Source organism: Ursus maritimus, unplaced genomic scaffold (assembly GCF_017311325.1).
Source record: "Ursus maritimus isolate PB19 unplaced genomic scaffold, ASM1731132v1 scaffold_3, whole genome shotgun sequence".
Taxonomy (NCBI): Eukaryota; Metazoa; Chordata; class Mammalia; order Carnivora; family Ursidae; genus Ursus; species Ursus maritimus.
Genome location: NW_024425563.1, coordinates 357,122 through 375,475, shown reverse-complemented (window position 1 = coordinate 375,475; position 18,354 = coordinate 357,122). Strand labels below are relative to the sequence as shown.

General features: G+C 43.5%; 1 protein-coding gene across 5 annotated transcripts in view; it reads left to right on the top strand.

Annotated features, from left to right (window-relative positions):
• Positions 1-4,045: 4,045 nt before the first annotated feature.
• The window catches only part of DYNC2I1 (dynein 2 intermediate chain 1), a 56,451-nt gene continuing 42,142 nt past the window's right edge, over positions 4,046-18,354 (top strand). For 2 of the 5 annotated variants that reach the window (XM_040643742.1, XM_040643741.1), the window contains exons 1-4: positions 4,046-4,195; positions 12,643-12,696; positions 14,083-14,506; positions 16,961-17,052. In XM_040643742.1, the coding sequence (XP_040499676.1) occupies positions 4,181-4,195; positions 12,643-12,696; positions 14,083-14,506; positions 16,961-17,052 (585 nt within the window). In that variant the 5' untranslated portion in view covers positions 4,046-4,180. Of the gene's footprint in view, positions 4,196-4,225; positions 4,580-12,642; positions 12,697-14,082; positions 14,507-16,960; positions 17,053-18,354 lie in introns of those variants that run through there. The other 3 variants (XR_005838421.1, XM_040643740.1, XM_008688570.2) reach the window with 3 other exon arrangements.

Here is an 18,354-nt window from a genome sequence, read left to right as displayed (position 1 = left end):
TCCTTCCATATGCCCCCTCCTTCGGCCCCTCCTGGCATGGCAGTTTGCTTCATCTTCTTCCAGGACAGTAGGAGTGTCTCTCAGATGTATCACCTTCTTTGAAAGTCAGGCCCACTCAGGATTGTCTCCCTTTTGACCATTTTAGTCAACTGCCCAGTAACCTGACCACAGGAGTGATCCCATCACATTCACAAGTTTTGCTCACACTCAAGGAGAGAGTGTTAAGAGAGTGGATGTCAGGGGCAGAACTCTTAGGGGCAGAGTTCTGCCCACCGCAATCTCTTCACTGATGGAAGTGCTCTGATTATGGTTCCATACAGTAGCAGATAATTTATAAATTGATAAAGGAAGACTCTAATTTTGGTATCCCACCTATTTTCATCTGCCCTAGATGTTTATAACTTAGGTGCTAATCTATAATAACAGTAATAAACTTGTGAATAACTCACTGTGTGCTTAGTTTGTGACAGGCGCTGTTCTGGGTACTTTACATAATTACTCATGTAATCCTCACGACTGCTCTACAGAATAGGTACCTTATAATTCCCATTTTACGGAAGAGCTAACTGAAGCACAAGATTGTAAAACAAACTGCCCAGGTTCACACAGCCAGTGACGCTGATCAGACTTCTCACTAGCATGTTAGTTCATTAGTTAACCCCACAGGTAGTTTTTCTATCATGCCATGTACACAGACATTAGAGTGACACCAAATTTACCTTACCTTGAAAACCAAAGAGGCTGGGAGAGGAAAGTTCTTGACTTTTGTGACAAATTTGCTTATTACTGTGAAAAAAGGTTCTGTTTTTATCATAACCTGGAATTATAAGCTGGTTTACAGTCCAGCAAGGGAGATGGACAGACATGTTTAAATTCTAGAAAAGAGGACGTAGGAGAACTTTAACAAACCAGTGGGACCAAATGTGAGTAGGGGAGGGTCTGTGCAGAGGTGCTGCAGCTAAGTCTCCAGGAGTATGGAGCAAAGCTAGCTGGGGGAAGGGGCAGAGAAGCAGGCTGCACAATGGCTGCAAAGCCCCACAAAGCTCCTACTGTTGGCTCTCACTGGTCTCCAACCCACCTGTCCTTCAGCCTGCAAGCACAGCATTCTCTTCCTATTTTAATGACTTAGCATTGCCCAACAACGCTTTAAAACTGCACATCATGCCATTTCAGGGCCCTTCACCAACTGGCCGTGTCCCCTTTTCCAGCCTCCTCTCTGACCATCTTGTGCCACTCCATGCCCCCTGCCACCTCCACTCACATACTCTGTGCTGGACATCTGCTCTGCTCCACACAGAGGCCACTTGCCACATGGGGCTTTTAGCACGTGAAACGTGGCCAGTCTGAACTGAGGTGTGCTGTAAATATAAAACACACACTGGATTTTGAAGATAGTATAAGAAAAATGTAAAATAACTCAACATTTTAAATACATATGATAAAATGATAACATTTTGTATGTAACTAAATACATTATTAAGTTTCTGTTTCTTTTTACTTTTTTCAAGTGTGGCTACTAGGTAATTTATAATGATCTATGCGGCTTGGATTATATTTCTATATGCTTTCTTCTAGAGCACAGTTACAGGTACAATCATATTTTCTGGAACCCTCCAAAGCCTTCCTCTCTGTGCTTGGACCCATATTTGTTTTCCCCTCAAGATGTTCTTTCCCAGCCTCTCAGGGAAATCATGTGTCCTTCCCAACCTCAGTTCTTTCTTCCACACAGGTGTCTGTCACCTCCTCACTCACTGCTCTCACAGGCTCACGTTACTTAGCAGCTGTTTGCCTATTTCTCTGTCCTAGCAATCATGAGCTACTAGAGGTCCAGAGAGTGTTTATGTGGCTTTCTATCTCTAGCCCTCTGTCACTTCCCAGGTCATCGAATGAACTTAGGATGGCATCTACTGAATAAATGAACACAATAAAAGAAATATTACAAGATAAAATGGAACTGCTCATCCAATGAGCTACTTAGAAAATGGTTGTTTTAGGAAGTCTGAGGAGAGAAAGGCTGTTTTAGCTCCCTCCATAGCCATTTATTTGGCAGTTGTGCTGGGGATAGTGAGCAAGCGGACACAACATTCACCAAGCCTGTGAACATAGTGCCTCTGGGGAGCTCGAAGTCCTGCTGTTTGCTGATGAAGGACGGAAGCAGGGAGTGAACCACACATGGCTGCAGTGGAAATAAGGGGCAGAGTCAACACACGACTATCTTGAAAGGAGTCTGGTTGCACTTGAGACCCAGGTCAGTCACGTGGCATGCATGACTTTATCCTCATATTCAACAGAGTCCGAAGCTTTTCCAGAATCAGCTGTTTTCTCAGTGACAAAGAGTCACACAGTGCTTAAAAGCATGGCCTCTAGCATCAGACCATCCACCAGCCTGGCTTTGTGAGTTTAGGCAAGTGAAATTAACCTTTCTGCCTTCAGTCTCCTCATCTGAAAAACAGTAACATGTCTACCTCACAGGGATGCCACAAGAATTAAGTGGTTGGCCCAATGGAAAGTTTGAGTTTGGTGCCTCGCTTGGAGCAATTCCTCAATATATCACAGCTCTCACTGAAACTGCCTTTCCTACCTTCCTTTTCTGTTATGTTCTTCCTAAAGGGTAGTGAGAATGAAAAAGAAAGTAGTGATATGCCCAGGACCAGAGTACAATTAAATATAAAAGCCTTTTTGGATCTGATATTAATTTGTCTAAGAAGCTAGGTAAATGGCCTTTGTCTGGAACAAAGTAGACAGATCTGTAAAACTGTAAACTGGTTCATAATAGTATGTGATTCAAAAACACAACATCTGCAAAACAAGCTTTGTATCTCCAGGAAAACGTGGTATCAAAAGCACAGACTATTAATAACATGCTCACGGATGTACTCCTTAACACATGAGTTGAGAGTCTACTCTTTTTCGTGTGCATGAAATAGTAAGGGGAATCCTTTCTTAGTAACATTTGCATACTAAACAAATACAAAACAGTGGAAACATAGCTAAACATCAGTTATAACGTGCATCACTAGAATAGGACCACCCCTCTTCAGTCTTGCATGTTTAAGATGGATTTTTATATTAAGCTTCAAATAAAATAATTCTGATAAAATAAATCTGAAATGCAGAATACCTGTCTTAATGTTTCAGTTCTCTTGTCACTTGTCTTATATAAAAAATCATTCTTTTAGGGTGCCTGGGTGACTCAGTCGGTTAAGCATCTGCCTTCGGCTCAGGTCATGATCCCAGGGTCCAGGGATCCAGCCCGCATCAGGCTCCCTGCTCAGCAGGGAGTCTGCTTCTCCCTCTCCCTCGCCCCCTCTCCCCTGCTTGTGCTCGCTCTCTCAAATAAATAAATAAATAAAAAATCTTTATAAAAATCATTCTTTCAACAATTACATTTTCAAATACTTTATGATTCCCAGTATCTTACAGGGTATTATCAAGTGACACACATGGGAAAATAATTTCTAAGGTACTAAGCCATAGACAGATGAAAAGCCCTTCTCCTAATCCGTATATTTGCTAAGTCTAGTTTGGGCCCGCTTAATTTTCTTGCTTTTAAGAGGTGGGAAGTGAGACTGCTTCTTGATGCTACTTCGGGACCTGAGTATAACGCCCTCCAAGTACCTGGTCGGTGGGCTCTGAGGATACAGGCACCCGGGAATTGGAGTTTAGCCGTTTAAGTAGCAGTCGGCTCAGCAGCGTGCCTCAGTTTGTCTAGCGACGCTGCTCAGCTCCGGTCCTCCCAGCAGGCCGGAGGGTCAGCCCAGCTTAGTTCCCGCACCGAGGCCCGCGCCCCCACCCAACCGAACGCTGACGGGACAGGAGACCTCAGCCGCGCCCCCCTATCTTTCCGCCCCACCGAGCGCGGGTGACGGTGGTGTATTTTATGTGTTGGGGGATTGCTCACCCGGGGTAGCAATCGCTCGGCCCTCCGTTGCTTCTGCCTGTCGCTTGCGGAGCCAGGGATGCTCCCGTGCGCCGGGTCGGCCGCGGGGCATTCTGGGACATCGGTGGCTCGGCGCTCATCATTTCATGCCTGTCGATTGGTTGGAGCGGGAGAGGCGAGAGAGCTCTAGGGCAGCCGCGCGGCACGCCGGGACAGCGGTCGATCGGCGCTCTGCTGCTCGCGCCTGCCAGTTGCTAGGAGCCGGGAACGCCGGCCGGCGGTCCGGGCCTGAGAGCTGCGATGGAGCCTGGGAAGGTGGGTGCGAGCGGGCGGCGCGCGGGGCGGGTCCGGGGGTCGCCCATGGCCCCGGACCGCACGGTCGTCGGTGTCCTGGCCTCCCTCCCGCCGCGGTCCTGTCGTGCGCTGGGCGGTGTAGGAGTTGCTTCCGGGAGGCGTGCGGCAGGATGCGCGCGTCGTCGTCAGCCGGCCGCGGCGTGGAGGAGTATTAGTCCCGGAGCGGTGGACCCTCGAGTGAGGGGCGGTGTTGCCCTGCAGGGGGTCACCCCTCCCAGTCTGAATGGCGTTGGCACGGCCGTTCCAGGCGGGACGACGCGCCTTCCTGCACTCACTGTACGGCGGAGACGCATGTCCAGTCGCGCTCCGCGGGACGGACGCCCAGCCGCAGGGACTGGGAATGCAGTTAAGTTGCTGGGGTTTGAGTTCTGGCTTCTGTGTTTACTTGCGTGATGTCGGAAAACTGGCTTAACATGTCTTATTTTCTAGTTCATAAAGTTGAGACGGTAATAGTAGCAACTTCATAGGTGTTTATGTGGAGTAAATGAGATTGTACAATAGAGGTGCGTATGGAGTGCTTAAAACATTGCTACTAACAGTCAATAAATGTTTTCTATTATTTTTTCCGTGTATTGATTCATGAACACTAAAAGGTGAGGGTTTTAGTTTGCACACATTTGCTACTTTTCCTTCTATTATTTTTGTTTTTTTCTATCATTTACTTTTAAAATGTTAAATAATATTCTTTATTTCTATTTTGTATTATGTGAACTTTAGATAGTATCTTTTAACTTCCCACTGGTTAGGATTAGGAAATTAGTATCCTACACTACCCTCCGTCTATCTTTTAAGTCCTCCAACTTCCTGGCCCCTGTCATCTTCTGTACCATTCCCTTTTGTTTTCATAAGTCATTATTAGTTTACATTTTCTGTGGGGGTTTTTTTATAGGCTGATTTTTGAAGTGAAAAACCAATACATACTATATAAGCAGTGTTCACTGTAGAACTAAGTAGTGTGAATGGACCAATAGAGAAAATGCAGCCCTGTATCCATCAACTTGTGCTGCTCAAGAACTATGTTCCTGGAATAAATTTTCTTACCTTCGATTAATTGTACCACAGAGTAGTTTACTTCATATTTGGACCATGCCTCTCTTAAATGGTCCTTTGATTTTCTTGTAGTTTGTATTTGCCTTCTCTTTCACAAAGCATATGCCTTTTTTCTTAACCTTATCACCTAACGTATTTTAGCTTATCAATAAGTCATATTATCTGTTTAATAAAATCTACTTTAAGAAATTCTTTCCAGAGTTCGCTGACTTTCTGTTCTAATCAGGACTAATTTTTTTTCTAGACTTTCTCAGAGCAATCATCTGGGAATTTCTTTTCTTTGTACATTTGGATTAGATCTGTTTTTTGGATCCAGTGTCATCAGCATTCTTGAAATCCCCCCTTTTTTCCCTGGAGTAAATCCTCAAGTACTTTTTAAATAAGGTTATGTAGGAAGGAAGCTATACTTCAACAAAGTCATTATTATACTGATACACTTGTTTGAGACTTTGGCTTAGCATAGAATTCTAGGATCAGAATTAATTTCTCCAGGACTTTGAAGATTTATTTATTTATTTATTTGAGAGAGAGAGCGCAGAGTGGGGGAGGGGCAGAAGAAGAGGGAGAGCGAGAAGCAGACACCCCACTGAGTGTGGAGCCTGATGTGGGGCTCAGTCTTAGGATTCTGAGATCATGACCTGAGCCGAAGTCAGGTGCTTAACTGACCTAGGCACCCAGGTGCCGCATAATTTCTCCAGGACTTTGAAGGCATTCTGCTTTCATCATCTAGCAACCAGTTTGGTTGATGAGATATTTTTGTAAATAACGTTTTCTTTCTTTCCAAAAGATTTAAGATCTTTGTCCTTGGTGTTCTGGACATATATGGTAGTATGTCTGTTGTGAGTCTTTTTTTTCATTCATTATTTTTGACATTCAATGATCCGTTAAAATGAAAATGCAAGTCTACCTTTATTTCTGGGACATTTTTTCTATTCTATATTTCTTTCTTTCTCTTTTCCCCCATTCTTTCTGGAACTCTGATTCAGTCTCCTGTTAGATGTTGAATTCATGGCTCATATTTTCCATCTCCTTGACTTTCTTTTTCTATATTCTGATTTCTCCAGCTTTATTGTTAGCTTCATCTACTTAATTGTTAATTCTAATTTAATTAATTAATTTTGAAAGCAAAGAACTTTTATTACTTGTTACAAATAAAGAGGGAGATAGCTCTTTTTTTCTTTCTTTCTTTCTTTCTTTTTTATTTTTTTAGATTTTATATATTAGAGCACAAGCAGGGGGAGCAGCAGGCACAGGGAGAGGGAGGAGCAGGCTCCCTGCTGAGCAGGGAGCCTGATGAGGGGCTTGATCCCAGGACTCTGGGATCATGACCTGAGCTGAAGGCAGACACTTAACTGACTGAGCCACTCAGGTGTCATTTTTAAAAAGATTTATTTATTTATTTGAGAGGGGGCGGGTAGGGTGGAGGGAGAGGAAGAGAGAATCTCAAGCAAACTCCTCACTGATACAGAATCCCACATGGGGCTCCATCTCACAACTCTAAGATCACAACTAGAGCTGAAACCACGAGTCAGCTGCTTAACCAGCTGCACCACCCAGGCACCCCAAAGAGGAAGATAGCTCTTAAAGCACTGTCTCCTCTTGGGGTTAGAGCAGGAAGCTTTTTTTTTTAATTATTATTAAAAAAACTAAAAAATTTTATTCCAGTATAGTTAACATACAGTGTTGTATCAATTTCAGATATACGGTATAGTGATTCAACAATTTCATACAGCACGCAGTGCTTATCAAGACAAGTGCACTCCTTAATCCCCATCACCAAGCTAACCCATCCCCTCACCCCTCCCCTCTGGTAACCATCAGTTCGTTCTCCATAATTAAGAGTGTTTCTTGATTTCTCTTTCTCTTTTTTTTCCCTTATGCTTTTTGTTTTGTTTCTTAAATTCACATATGAGTGAAATCATATGGTGTTTGTTTTTCTCTGACTGACTTATTTCACTTAGCACAATACTCTCTAGTTCCATCCATGTCCTTGGATATGGTGAGATTTTATTCTTTTTTATGACTGAGTAATATCCCATTATGTATATATACATCTTCTTTTTCCATTCATCAATCAGTGGACACTGGGGCTGTTTCTATAATTTGACTGGTGTAGATAATGCTGCTATAAACATGGGATGCATGTATCCCTTTGAATTAGTATTCTTTTTTTAAATAAAGGTTTTTATTTATTTCCTTGGGTCATTTTCTTTTAGGGTCATTTTCTCCATTTGTCTTTCTTGAGTCTTCTCTTTCTTATGTCAGTGTTTTCTCAACTGTCTGATTGACTTTTCGTATTTATGAATGAGGCACCAGGTTTATTAAAGTTTTTTGAGTAGTAGGGGTTTGCTCTGCTGGTTCCCTCTCAGTCTTCTCCCTGAATTGTTTGTAAAGGCCTTGTTCTTAACCACTGAGGTCGGATTATAGAGCAGGCACAGAGATTACTCAGCCTTTTCACTCCCCAAACCATTTAATTATCAGAAGCATATTTCTCTATTGGATCCCACCCAGATATGTTCTCTCTTATGTCTTTTTGTGATTCTGGCTGACATAGTTCACCTAGTTGATTAGATTTTGCATTACTTTGAATTATTTTGGGGGTTGTTTTCTAGTACATATTTATAAAATAAACATTTCCAAATAGCAAAAGGAACTATTTCCTGACAGCTAATGAACCCTCATATTAGGTTCTCCTTTGCAAGTTGGTCATTAACTTTTTAGGAAGTTAATCTACTGGTCATTAGAGCCTTGTTATGCAATTATTATAGTGCTACAGAATTAGTGTATTTTGTTCCATAAAGTCAAGGGAAGGGTAAAACCTCGATGCAGTGATTGGAATAAAATTGTACTGGACTTTTTGGTGTTGTTTATTGTAACTTTATCTTGCACCCAGCTTTTCCTTAGGTTTGTGTCAGTATGTTTATCTGCTGACATCACTTGCATCACTAATATAACCACTTTTGTGTTCTTTATTTCTACTAAGATCATAACCAGTTTCAGTATTTGTAGCTATTTTTAGGAATCTAAGACGTAATGGTGTATTTGCTGGCTTTACACCTGCCTGATAAAGGTAGTGACAGTTTCCAGTGTTAGTTCTTTAAAAACACTTTAGTTTACCTTGCTTCCAGTGTTTATGACTTTTATTAATTTCTATGCTCAATGAAAATCTTAGAAATTTCTAAATTTTTCTGTTACATACCAATTGGTAATGTGTGAGTTTATTATGAAATTTATTAATCATAGCTTGAAAGATATAAACACATATGTATAGATAAATATATGTATCTATATGTACTTAGATTATCCTCAGAAGAAAATAAATTTCTCGTCTTTCTTTTTAAATGTTGATACGAAATTTGAATCGCTGTGTTACAGCCATTCACTGTTAACTGCTGTTAACTACTTAGGTCGGTGCAGTGCTGCTTCACTCTGTTTTTAGAAAGGCTGCATGTTCTAGGGCAAGTAACCTGGGCTCTCGGAGAGCTGGTCCTCACTAACCCACTTATAAGGTTCTCCTGCATGAAGAGACCTGACTAACATTTAGGGGCTTCTGGCAGCCTAACGCTATGTCCCTGTGATGACCCAGTCCCCTTTGAGTTCCTGTCTGGCAAAGCCCAGGGCTGTCAGAATAGCAGTGTGTTTGGCCAACACCTGGATAGGCCCTTTCTAGTGCATTTACGGTTTTTCATCCTTCCTCTGTCCTTCTGAGATGTCTGTGTGTCTACAACCCAGGAGAGTTTCTCTCTAGGACCTGAAAGCCATCCTGGAAATGGGATCCTCAGGAGGGAAGAGGCCTCTGCCTCCAGGTCTCTATGGGAAGGTAGGCTCCTGACTTCTATAGCTGCCAGCCTGCAGACACAGCTGGCCTGGCTGCATTTATGCTGACCACCCCGGCGTGATTTTTTCTTCCCCAGCTGCTCCGTTTAATGCGCCCAGCCACCCCTGCACAGATGGGAATGGAGCTCTGCTATCCCCTGCTGTCGGCAGTTTGTCTTTGACCCTCTCCCCACACTACTAATCTGCAGTCAACTCCAGAAAGGACTCGGTCTGTGGTCAGCCTCCCCCTTACAAGTCAGACTCAGTGCCATCTGAGCTTAGGTGTCCTATGCCTGGTGCAGCATTTGCACATTAGGACTCTTGTTTGCAGATACACGCACCCACAACCTAGAGTTTGTCATCTGGAACGTTAGAAATGACCTGCACATTCTCATCCAGGCTGTGTGCCTGTTGTTGTGTTAACAAGCAGGGATTATAGGGAATAGCAGTGGAGCAACTAGTAATCCAGTTTACTTGAGTATTGAGCCACCAAAAATTTGTTTCTAAGTAATCGAATTTGATAATTTAAAACATTTTCTAGCATTAAGGGGTAATTTTAAAAAAGACAGTCAAAGGTAAATTATGTCTCATTCCTAAAGCTGTGTGTGAGCCAGCCTCCCCTCTTTGCATCTTGCAATAAATGCACTAGTTAGTCTGTTGCTTTGTGGGCTTGGTAGGCCACCCTTCCATGGCCTCCAGTGTCTTTGCTCATTCCAGCCTGTAATTCTGGGCATTCTTGCCATAAGGGACACCACCCCTGGGTGCTCTGAACTAGATCTCCTGGGTTAGACCAGTGGTGCTGTAGACACAGACCATGTGACTGCCACAGCATGGAAGTCTGGGCTGGGTTTAGGGCAAGAAAGAAATTGGATTTCTTTCATTTTAGGAAAATGTTACAAGAAGAAGTAGTAGGACTTAATGATGGGTTGCATCTGATCTGAGAATGCAATATCGGTGCCCTGTCCACCAGGCCAGTCGTGGGCCTGCAGCCCAGCCACTGAGGCCAGCAACCTGTATGCTGAGGGCAAGGGTGCTTAGCCGCCAGGTGTCAGGAGCTGTGGCAGCTGTTTTCAAACGATTTGTGGAAAACAAGACAACTTAGCACTTTAAGCCCTTATTAACATGCAACTAACCAGTTCAGCTGACATCTAGCTTTAATGTTTGGCAAGCGAGTGAGTGTTTGCTTAGCTGAGATGGTGCTGGGTGTTGAAGGCATCGGGTGGCTGCACAGTGCTGCCAATCCAGGACACCCTGGAAGCTCCTGGGTTGGGTGGTGTAACTGGTGGAAATTACATCCACTGAGGGCTTTGGAGACAGGTCCAGGTGGCTGAGCTGCTTAGTTGGGGCATGATGTTCTGGGGTCTATGTGCTTTGGGGAAACTGCTTTTTGGGAATAGGAAAGTGGGGCTTGAGGGATGGCTGGAGATAACAGGCCCAGAGCATTACCCTAAGAGTAAGACTCTGTCTTTCCTGCCTCTGAGTCTGGCTCAAGAATAAACAGTAAATAGTGTAATGAGAGAAAAGGACAGTGGCCCTGGAGGAGATATTCTGCAGCTCCTGCCTCCCGAAAGGATGATGGACGAGGTCCCCATGCTCCCACATCCTCCTCCTGGGTTCCCCAGAGAATTCCTTTGAGGTCTTGCTGTACTCTAGGGACAAACAGCACCACGAAGCTGTCTAAGGCTTTCCCTGCACAGTGCTTCGGAGAGCCTTGTGGTAAATGGGCATCATTCAGCTGGTTCACCAGGTGGCTTATGTGAGATGCTGCTGGGCTACAGCAGGGCTCTTTCTGGAGTCGCTGCTCATTTTATGCAGTGGACACAGCCCGGGGTCACCTGGTGACCTCCATGGAGTTGAACTCTCAGGTTTGCCTGTGTGTGGACCGAGTAAACCTGTAGCTTGAAGGGTTTGCTGTGTAGGCGGCTCCCCTCTTTTGTTTTCGTTTTCAGGGTGAGGTTTATTCCCCTTGTAGGGGAAAGCGCTGCCTTTCTATTCTGTACTTGGAGAGACCAAACTTTAACTGGTGTCTCTGTTCCACACAGGACAGGTGCTGAAATGCTGGTGGGTTTGGTCTTTAAGAGACCTGGGCCGAGTGGAGGGTAAAAAGACAAAAGACTCCTGGTCTGAAGCACTCTGTCGACGCATATGTATGCAGAGTCGCTAAAAATATGTGTGACACATGGGGACTGGGATAGAGCATGAGGGAGCTGTGTGTTATTTTATAACATAAACCATTCTTTTTTTTTTTTTTTAAACAACATACGACATTTAAAAGAGAAAAAAAGAAACAAAAATCTTTAGGGGTGAGCAAGGCCGTTTGCCTGATGTTCAAGTGCCCAAAGCTGGGTTGGTGAAAAAGGCAGAAGGAAGACGTTGTGGTCTGTCAGAGAGCTGTTGGCTTCAGGGTTTTTACCTGTCAACGTAAGTCATGCAATTTCAGCCAGCAGGAGGTCCAGTCCAGGGGCCCTGGCTGGTGCCTTTTCACTCTTTAGGGGTCTCTAGCTTTGTCCTCTCCCAGGGGCACACGGGCTCTCTGTTGAGTTTGTACCATTTGTTTGGAAAATGTCCTATGTAACCCTCTACACAGAGCAGTGAACTTGAGACAGAAAAAATTTCAGTGTTCAGAAACTATAAGTTGTAGCTATGCTAATTGCTGCTGATTATCTTACACCAAGTCTTGCTGAGGACCCATTTTGTTAAATCAACCAATTTATCAAAAAATACGATTTTCTCATTATAGTAGATCACAGTAAATTTTGTGGTTATAGTATATGTTGGCTAGATTCTTATAATTGATTGCTTTTTATTTATTTCTAGTTAGTGTATTTATGAACTATTGTGAACTGTTTATCTGTTTCCCTAATTTTCACATTACCAGGAAGATTTTTTGGTGGCTTATCCACGAATAAGTTTTTGTTTTTCATTTGTACTACATTCGCTTTAAATCTGAAACTTAAAATCTTACTTTTTTTGTACCCTCAAAGCAGTGTTTCTCAAAGGAAAAGTGAAATAATCCGGATAAATCTACCTTGTTGTCTATAGGAAGCACCCTTGATTAATTTGCTTAATGAGTTCCTTCAGGATCTAAATATGTCTTGCATGTGGCAGGTGAATTGTGTGTATGCTTATGGAGGAGTCATGTCGCTACATGCTCAGTACCTGGGGCGGGGGGCACAGCCTGTCAGGCAGGGACACTCCAGGACATCTGTGCCGTTGGCAGCCAGAAATGCTGCTGGGCAGTGGGACTGGGCACTGACAGCCATTGGGTGACATGGGGAAGGTGCGGAGTGTGTTTGACCTACACTTACGAAGTAGCCGGAGGAACACATTCTACACATTATTTATAGGTAATTTTAGACTAGAGAATAATTTTTTGAAAATGTGTATTACTATTACCTTTTCTTCTAGTAGGTAGTAATTTCTTGCATGTCAGGGACTAATTGCCATTGACTTAAATGGCCTAATGAAAAAGCAGCTCACTAGAGTGTACAAAATTAGTTTTTTAAATTTTAAAAATTCTAACTTTATGCTTTTCTTTTTAGAGAAGAACAAAGGATGATACTTGGAAAGCAGATGACCTCAGAAAACATCTTTCGGTACTGTATTGATTTGAGTTGGGGTCCTTTTGGAGCTCGGGCGATTTCTTGGGCAGTTTTTTACCGGCTTCTCAACTTTGCTTATGTGTGGCTCATTTCAGAAGTGTTTTTGACTTAGAGATAAAGCCGTATGGTTAATAGGTCTGGAACTTGGTGGGACAGGGTTGTCCCACTCAGCCCAGCATCCCAGCAGCTCCGTCAGGTTTCTCTTATGTGTTGGGGCTTGGGCCATGTGTGTCTGTGTGTGCGTGTATGTGTGTGGTGTGCACTGAATGCATGTGTGTGGAGTGTGTGCACATGTATATGTGCGTGTGGTGTATGTACACGTGTGTGGTTTCTCGGTGATATGTTTGCGTGTGTGTGTGCATGTATGTGTGTGCATGTGTCTCCGTGTGGTGTATGTGAAAGGAACGTTGGGCTGTGAAAGAGGGTAAAAGGAAACCCCCTTTGGAATGGAGTCGGTAGGCCAGCAGGGGCAGCGCGCAGGCTCTACCACTTCCTTGTCCACTGCAGACCCAACGGGAAGAGATGCATCTCCCAGGGGTACTATTTTACTATCCCGGCAGGAGGAAGGAAGATTTCCTCCTGCCCTGGCAACAGCTCAGCCAATGAGAGGCCACTACACTTCCCAGCTCCCAGTTTACACCAATGGACTTTCAGCTTATAGCAGCCCCTCCCAACTCCCCTCTCCTCTGTAGAAGAGCCTCCTCTCCTTTGTTCTGCAGAATCACCCATGGTTTTGCCATAGCTTAATTGTCCCAGATTGCAGTTCTCGGCCATTCCCGAATAAACCCATTTTTGCTGGCAGTTTTATTTCTAAGGTTAACGGGTTGAGATCAAGACCTCCTGAGAATTTTATAAGTCCTTGTTCTTTGAATGGAACCCAAGCTGTTGGTGTCTCAGAGACTTTAAGACGCAGCTTCAATATCCCTTTCTTTTTCTTTCTATTCCATGTAGTATTTCAGATTTGACTTGTCTGCAGACATGAATGTCTCAAATAAATGGGTGCCCATTGGCAGTCATAGAAATGCTCAGTCTGGGGCTCCTGGGTGGCTCAGTCGTTAAGCATCTGCCTTCAGCTCAGGGTGTGATCCCAGGGTCCTGGGATCGAGCCCCACATCAGGCTCCTCCGCTATGAGCCTGCTTCTTCCTCTCCCACTCCCCCTGCTTGTGTTCCCTCTCTCGCTGGCTGTCTCTCTCTCTGTCGAATAAATAAATTAAAAAAATCTTAAAAAAAAATGCTCAGTCTGATTTCACTTACTACGTATTCAGAGACTCTTCTTCCAGGCCCATCTTGCTGGGATGGAAAGCAGTTGAAGCTAGCATTAAGACCCCTCACTGAGTATGGCTCAGATTCTAAATTCTGCTTTTTTTCTCTTGGTTTAGGCTGCGCAATTGGGTAGTCCCAAGGAAGATAAGAAACACAGAGAAAAGAAGCTGCATAAGGAGTCAGAAATGGACCTCCCTGAATACAAAGAGCCCAAGCACAGGAACCCAGACCAAGACTCCAAGTACAGAGAGAGGCCTGGCGAGAGAGATGGCCACACCTCCAGGGAGAACCCTTACGGGGACAGAGACAGAGACAGAGAAAAGCAAAGGGAAAGGAAAAAGGACTCCAGAGACCGGGACAGAGAAAGGCATAAAGAGAAATACCGAGAACGGGACACAGAGCAGTCTCACAGTAAAGGAAAAGACAGGGACAAGGAGAGAGACCACAGAGCTAGGAGGGAGGAGCTCAGGCAGACGGCGGCCCACCATAGCCTGGTGGGCCGGCAGCTCCTGGACAGAACGGAGCGCAAGGTGCGAGCAGGTGCGTGTCTCCACTGTGGAACATCCGTGCAGCTCCTTATTCCCTCCTGAGGCACTGCTTAGCTGTTGGCTGCACCTTGTCAGTATTTCTCCGTAAAGGGCTTAGTGCTCAGGGGCATTTCCCTCTTTTGCAGTGCTCACTCATCGTTGTATTTTCTTTCGTGGTTTTCATAAATGTCTTAGCTTGACCTTGAAGGTATAGGCCTCTGTTGTGTGTGTGTGTGTGTGTGTGTGTGTACTTTTCACTGTTTTCTTTTTGACATTTTTAAAACTCCTTTCAGTGAATGAAAGGAGTAACAATTTTCTCATTATTTGCTGGAATTTTACTATTGAAACACATTTTAGACTACCTGACTGAAGCTCAGTCCATATTGTAAATAAAGAAAAATAATGCTCTTTAATAAGAAGCATTCCTCAAAAGTGTCAGTTTTATTCTAAGCAAGATTTAAATGTTTTTATCTAAATCCCAGGAATTCTAAGGTAAATGTGCATACTCCCCCCCCCCCACCATGTAAGTATCATCATATTTTTATGGTACAAATGGTATATGATTTTCTAAAAAATTCTGACTAGCTAATGTAAACAAAAAGGAATATATTTAAAGAATATATAGTAATTCTTAGAATCATCAGGAAGGCTTGAGGTCCTGGTTATGAACAGAACGGAAACCAAGGCTCCCTGTTCATGTTCCCCATTACGTACTGTTGCCTTCTGCTCTTGAGGCCACTGCGTGTGTCTGCACAGAGCCCGGCAGCAGGGCACCTCTTGGAGCGTGAGTGTGCATTTTTGTTGGGTAAGATGTACTTAGGGGTGGGGTTATGGGTTAGTGGGTCACCACTCAGCATGTTTAACAGCAACTATCTTACTCTCCATTGCCTCTTTTTAGGGTTATTATTTTGATGTTCTTGGTATGTATTTCTAATAACATTTTTTTTGTTCTCAGATCTTTTTTGGTTGCTACCTGATCTTGTTTTTTCAATGCATTATTGGTAGGAATAATTGTACAATTAGACTCTTTGACATTGCTTCCCTCTTCCTTGGCCATTTATGTGTCTCTTCCCCATCTCCTCTGAGCCTCCCCTTCTGTGAAGTGTGGCCTTGATCTTTGGACTATTTCTGCAGCTGCTCTCTCCCTCAGTGACTGCATCCTTTCTCATGATTATAAATACTAGTCATCTGTTCTTGATTTCCAAGTTCTGGTTCCCAGCTAGGTTTCATCCCTGAATTCTGGGCTTATATGTTCTCTTGTGCTTTGATGTCTGATAGACGTTGGAAACTTACTGGGTCCTGAACTGGGCTGCTGAAATCCCTGCAAATCCTGCTTCCCCAAAGCCTTACCCATTTCGGTTGATGGCAGCTGCATCCTTCCCTTCTTCAGGTTGGAAAACCCGGGAGTCACTCGGACCCCAGTCTTTCTCCTGCTGTCTACTGGAACCTGGCCCTTTGCTCCCTGCCGCTCCTGTCTCCCCCAGCCCCATTGGTTTGATCTCTTGTATTCCAGGCTCCCAGAATAGCAGTCAGTGCTCCACAAGCACTTTTTGAATGAATGAACTTTGTTTCAGTGATCTCTGTTTAATTTTGTCCTCATCTTTTAAATTATTGATTCTCTTAATTTTAAGCCTAATGACTTTTTTTTTTTTTAATCTTTGCAGATTCAAAAGTGAATCTCTAATTTCACTATCAGGGAGAGATCTCAAATTGTGGGTAGGGGTGCATGCTGGCAGGTGGGATGCACCTTGCCTCCTTATCACAGGGGCCTCCTCCATCCACTGTGCCCTCAGCAGTGGGCCCTGAGAGGTTCCCCCGTCGTCCCCGAGGCAGGCATTTCTTTCTTTGCCTCTGAGCACTTGGTGAGTGGGCCAGTTTTTCTTAGTGGACTAGGCTCTGTTTCCCTGAGCACCTGTGCCAGTGACCAGGTACTCAGATGGCGTGTGTATGGGCTGGTGCCCCTCTCGAGTTTCCAGGGGGTCAATCTGATCTTTTCCAGGTTGCCTCAGTGGCAGTTGCCATTATGATCTCCCTCTTTAGCCCATTTTAAGTTTAGATAGGGAACTTTTCATGCTTGATGTTGAAGGATGTGTTTTAATTGAAAAATATGTTTTCATATGTGTTAACATATACTATATAATAATGCAATATGTACAGTCAAGACTGCAGGGGCGCCTGGGTGGCTCAGTCATTAAGCGTCTGCCTTCGGCTCAGGGCGTGATCCCGGAGTCCTGGGATCGAGCCCCACATCAGGCTCCTCCGCTGGGAGCCTGCTTCTTCCTCTCCCACTCCCCCTGCTTGTGTTCCCTCTCTCGCTGGCTGTCTCTCTCTCTCTGTACAATGAATAAATAAAATCTTAAAAAAAAAAAAAAGAATATCTATAAAAAAAAAAAGACGGCAGCAAGATGTTAGGTCATTCTGACGTGCTGACATTTGGGAATGTTAAAAATCTGTTCTATTTTTGTAGTAAGCAAAGTGAGAACGGAAGAGAAGGAGAGGAGAGATGAAGACCCTGAGAGGGGGGAAGAAGAGAGAGAAAGACGATACAGAGAAAGAAAGGTACGTGGGCAAACCCAGGAAGGCTCTCTGGAGTCCGCAGAATAGAGGCTGTCACGCGTTGTTAGTAGAAGCATTTTTGGAAAGTCTTGTCACACAAGATTCAGGTCTGAGGAAGTTGTCAGCCACTTTTCCTTACAGATATGTGTTGTTATCTTTCCAGGAGAAATACATGGTGATTTTGGAAAATTTCGAAAATAGAAATAAATAATAAGAAGAAAATAAAAACAAATTCCACCCCAAGACAATTATTGATAATATTTAAGTATATATCCTAACAGAGTAGGTTTACATATACATTTCTGTATGTGTACATATATATCTATTTGTTTTCTTAAATTGGATTTTTACTCTTTTATAAACTTTAAACTAGATACACTTGGAACGTTTTTCTAAGTCATATTTCTCTATATTAATGGCTGCACAATATAGTGATATGGGTGTGTCATAGTTTTCTTGATATATCTGCTTTTTTTTGGACACTTAGGTTGCTTCTGAATTTTTTTTTTATTATAAAGCCATCCATGGGGTAAAGTTTTTGTACTTATTCATAATTATTTTCCTATGATTAACTTCTGGAAATGAACTTGCTAGATGAAAGTAAATGTAAATGAACCCATTTGCTCGGCAGAAGAGCTGTCATTATTTACATCATCAGAGTATAACTCCCCATGTCCAAAGCAGCAGTTGGGCATGATCGTAATTTTTAATCTTTGCTAGTTTGATTCAGAACAAAGGAGTATTTCTGAGCATTTTAGGAAAGGGTTTACTGCCCTGTTGTTTGTTACTGCCTTTGTATGTTTGCTTACTTTCCTAATGGAGCATTTTAGTCTAAGTACTTTAAAGATGAACTCCCTGCTAGTTATTTCTGTTTCCATTTCTGTTTCGAATTTTGTTTGTGGGATCTTTTTTTTATAAGTAAGTTTAAAGTTATGAAGTAGTCAAGTCTGTCGTCCATTGTTTCGGTTGTCGATACAATGCTCAGAGAGCCTTTTCCCCACACCAGCATTATGTAAGTAGTCGCCTGTATTTTGTTCCAGGTCCTTATAATTTTTTTAAACACTTAAATCTTTAATCTGCATAGAATTGATTTTGGTGACAGGTGTGTGGTAGTAATCTAACTTTACGACTGAGGAGTTTGGTCATGGAGCTTGCCAGCATGTTTTTCTTTAGGAAGGTTATCCTGGCAGAGATTGGCAGAGTGGGTGGGAATCAGGTGAAGGAGAGGAGTCAGGAGGCTGTTGGGGGGCCGCGGGAGGGGTGGCAGGGGTGGGGACCACGGGGACTGAGCCAAAAAGGAGGTAA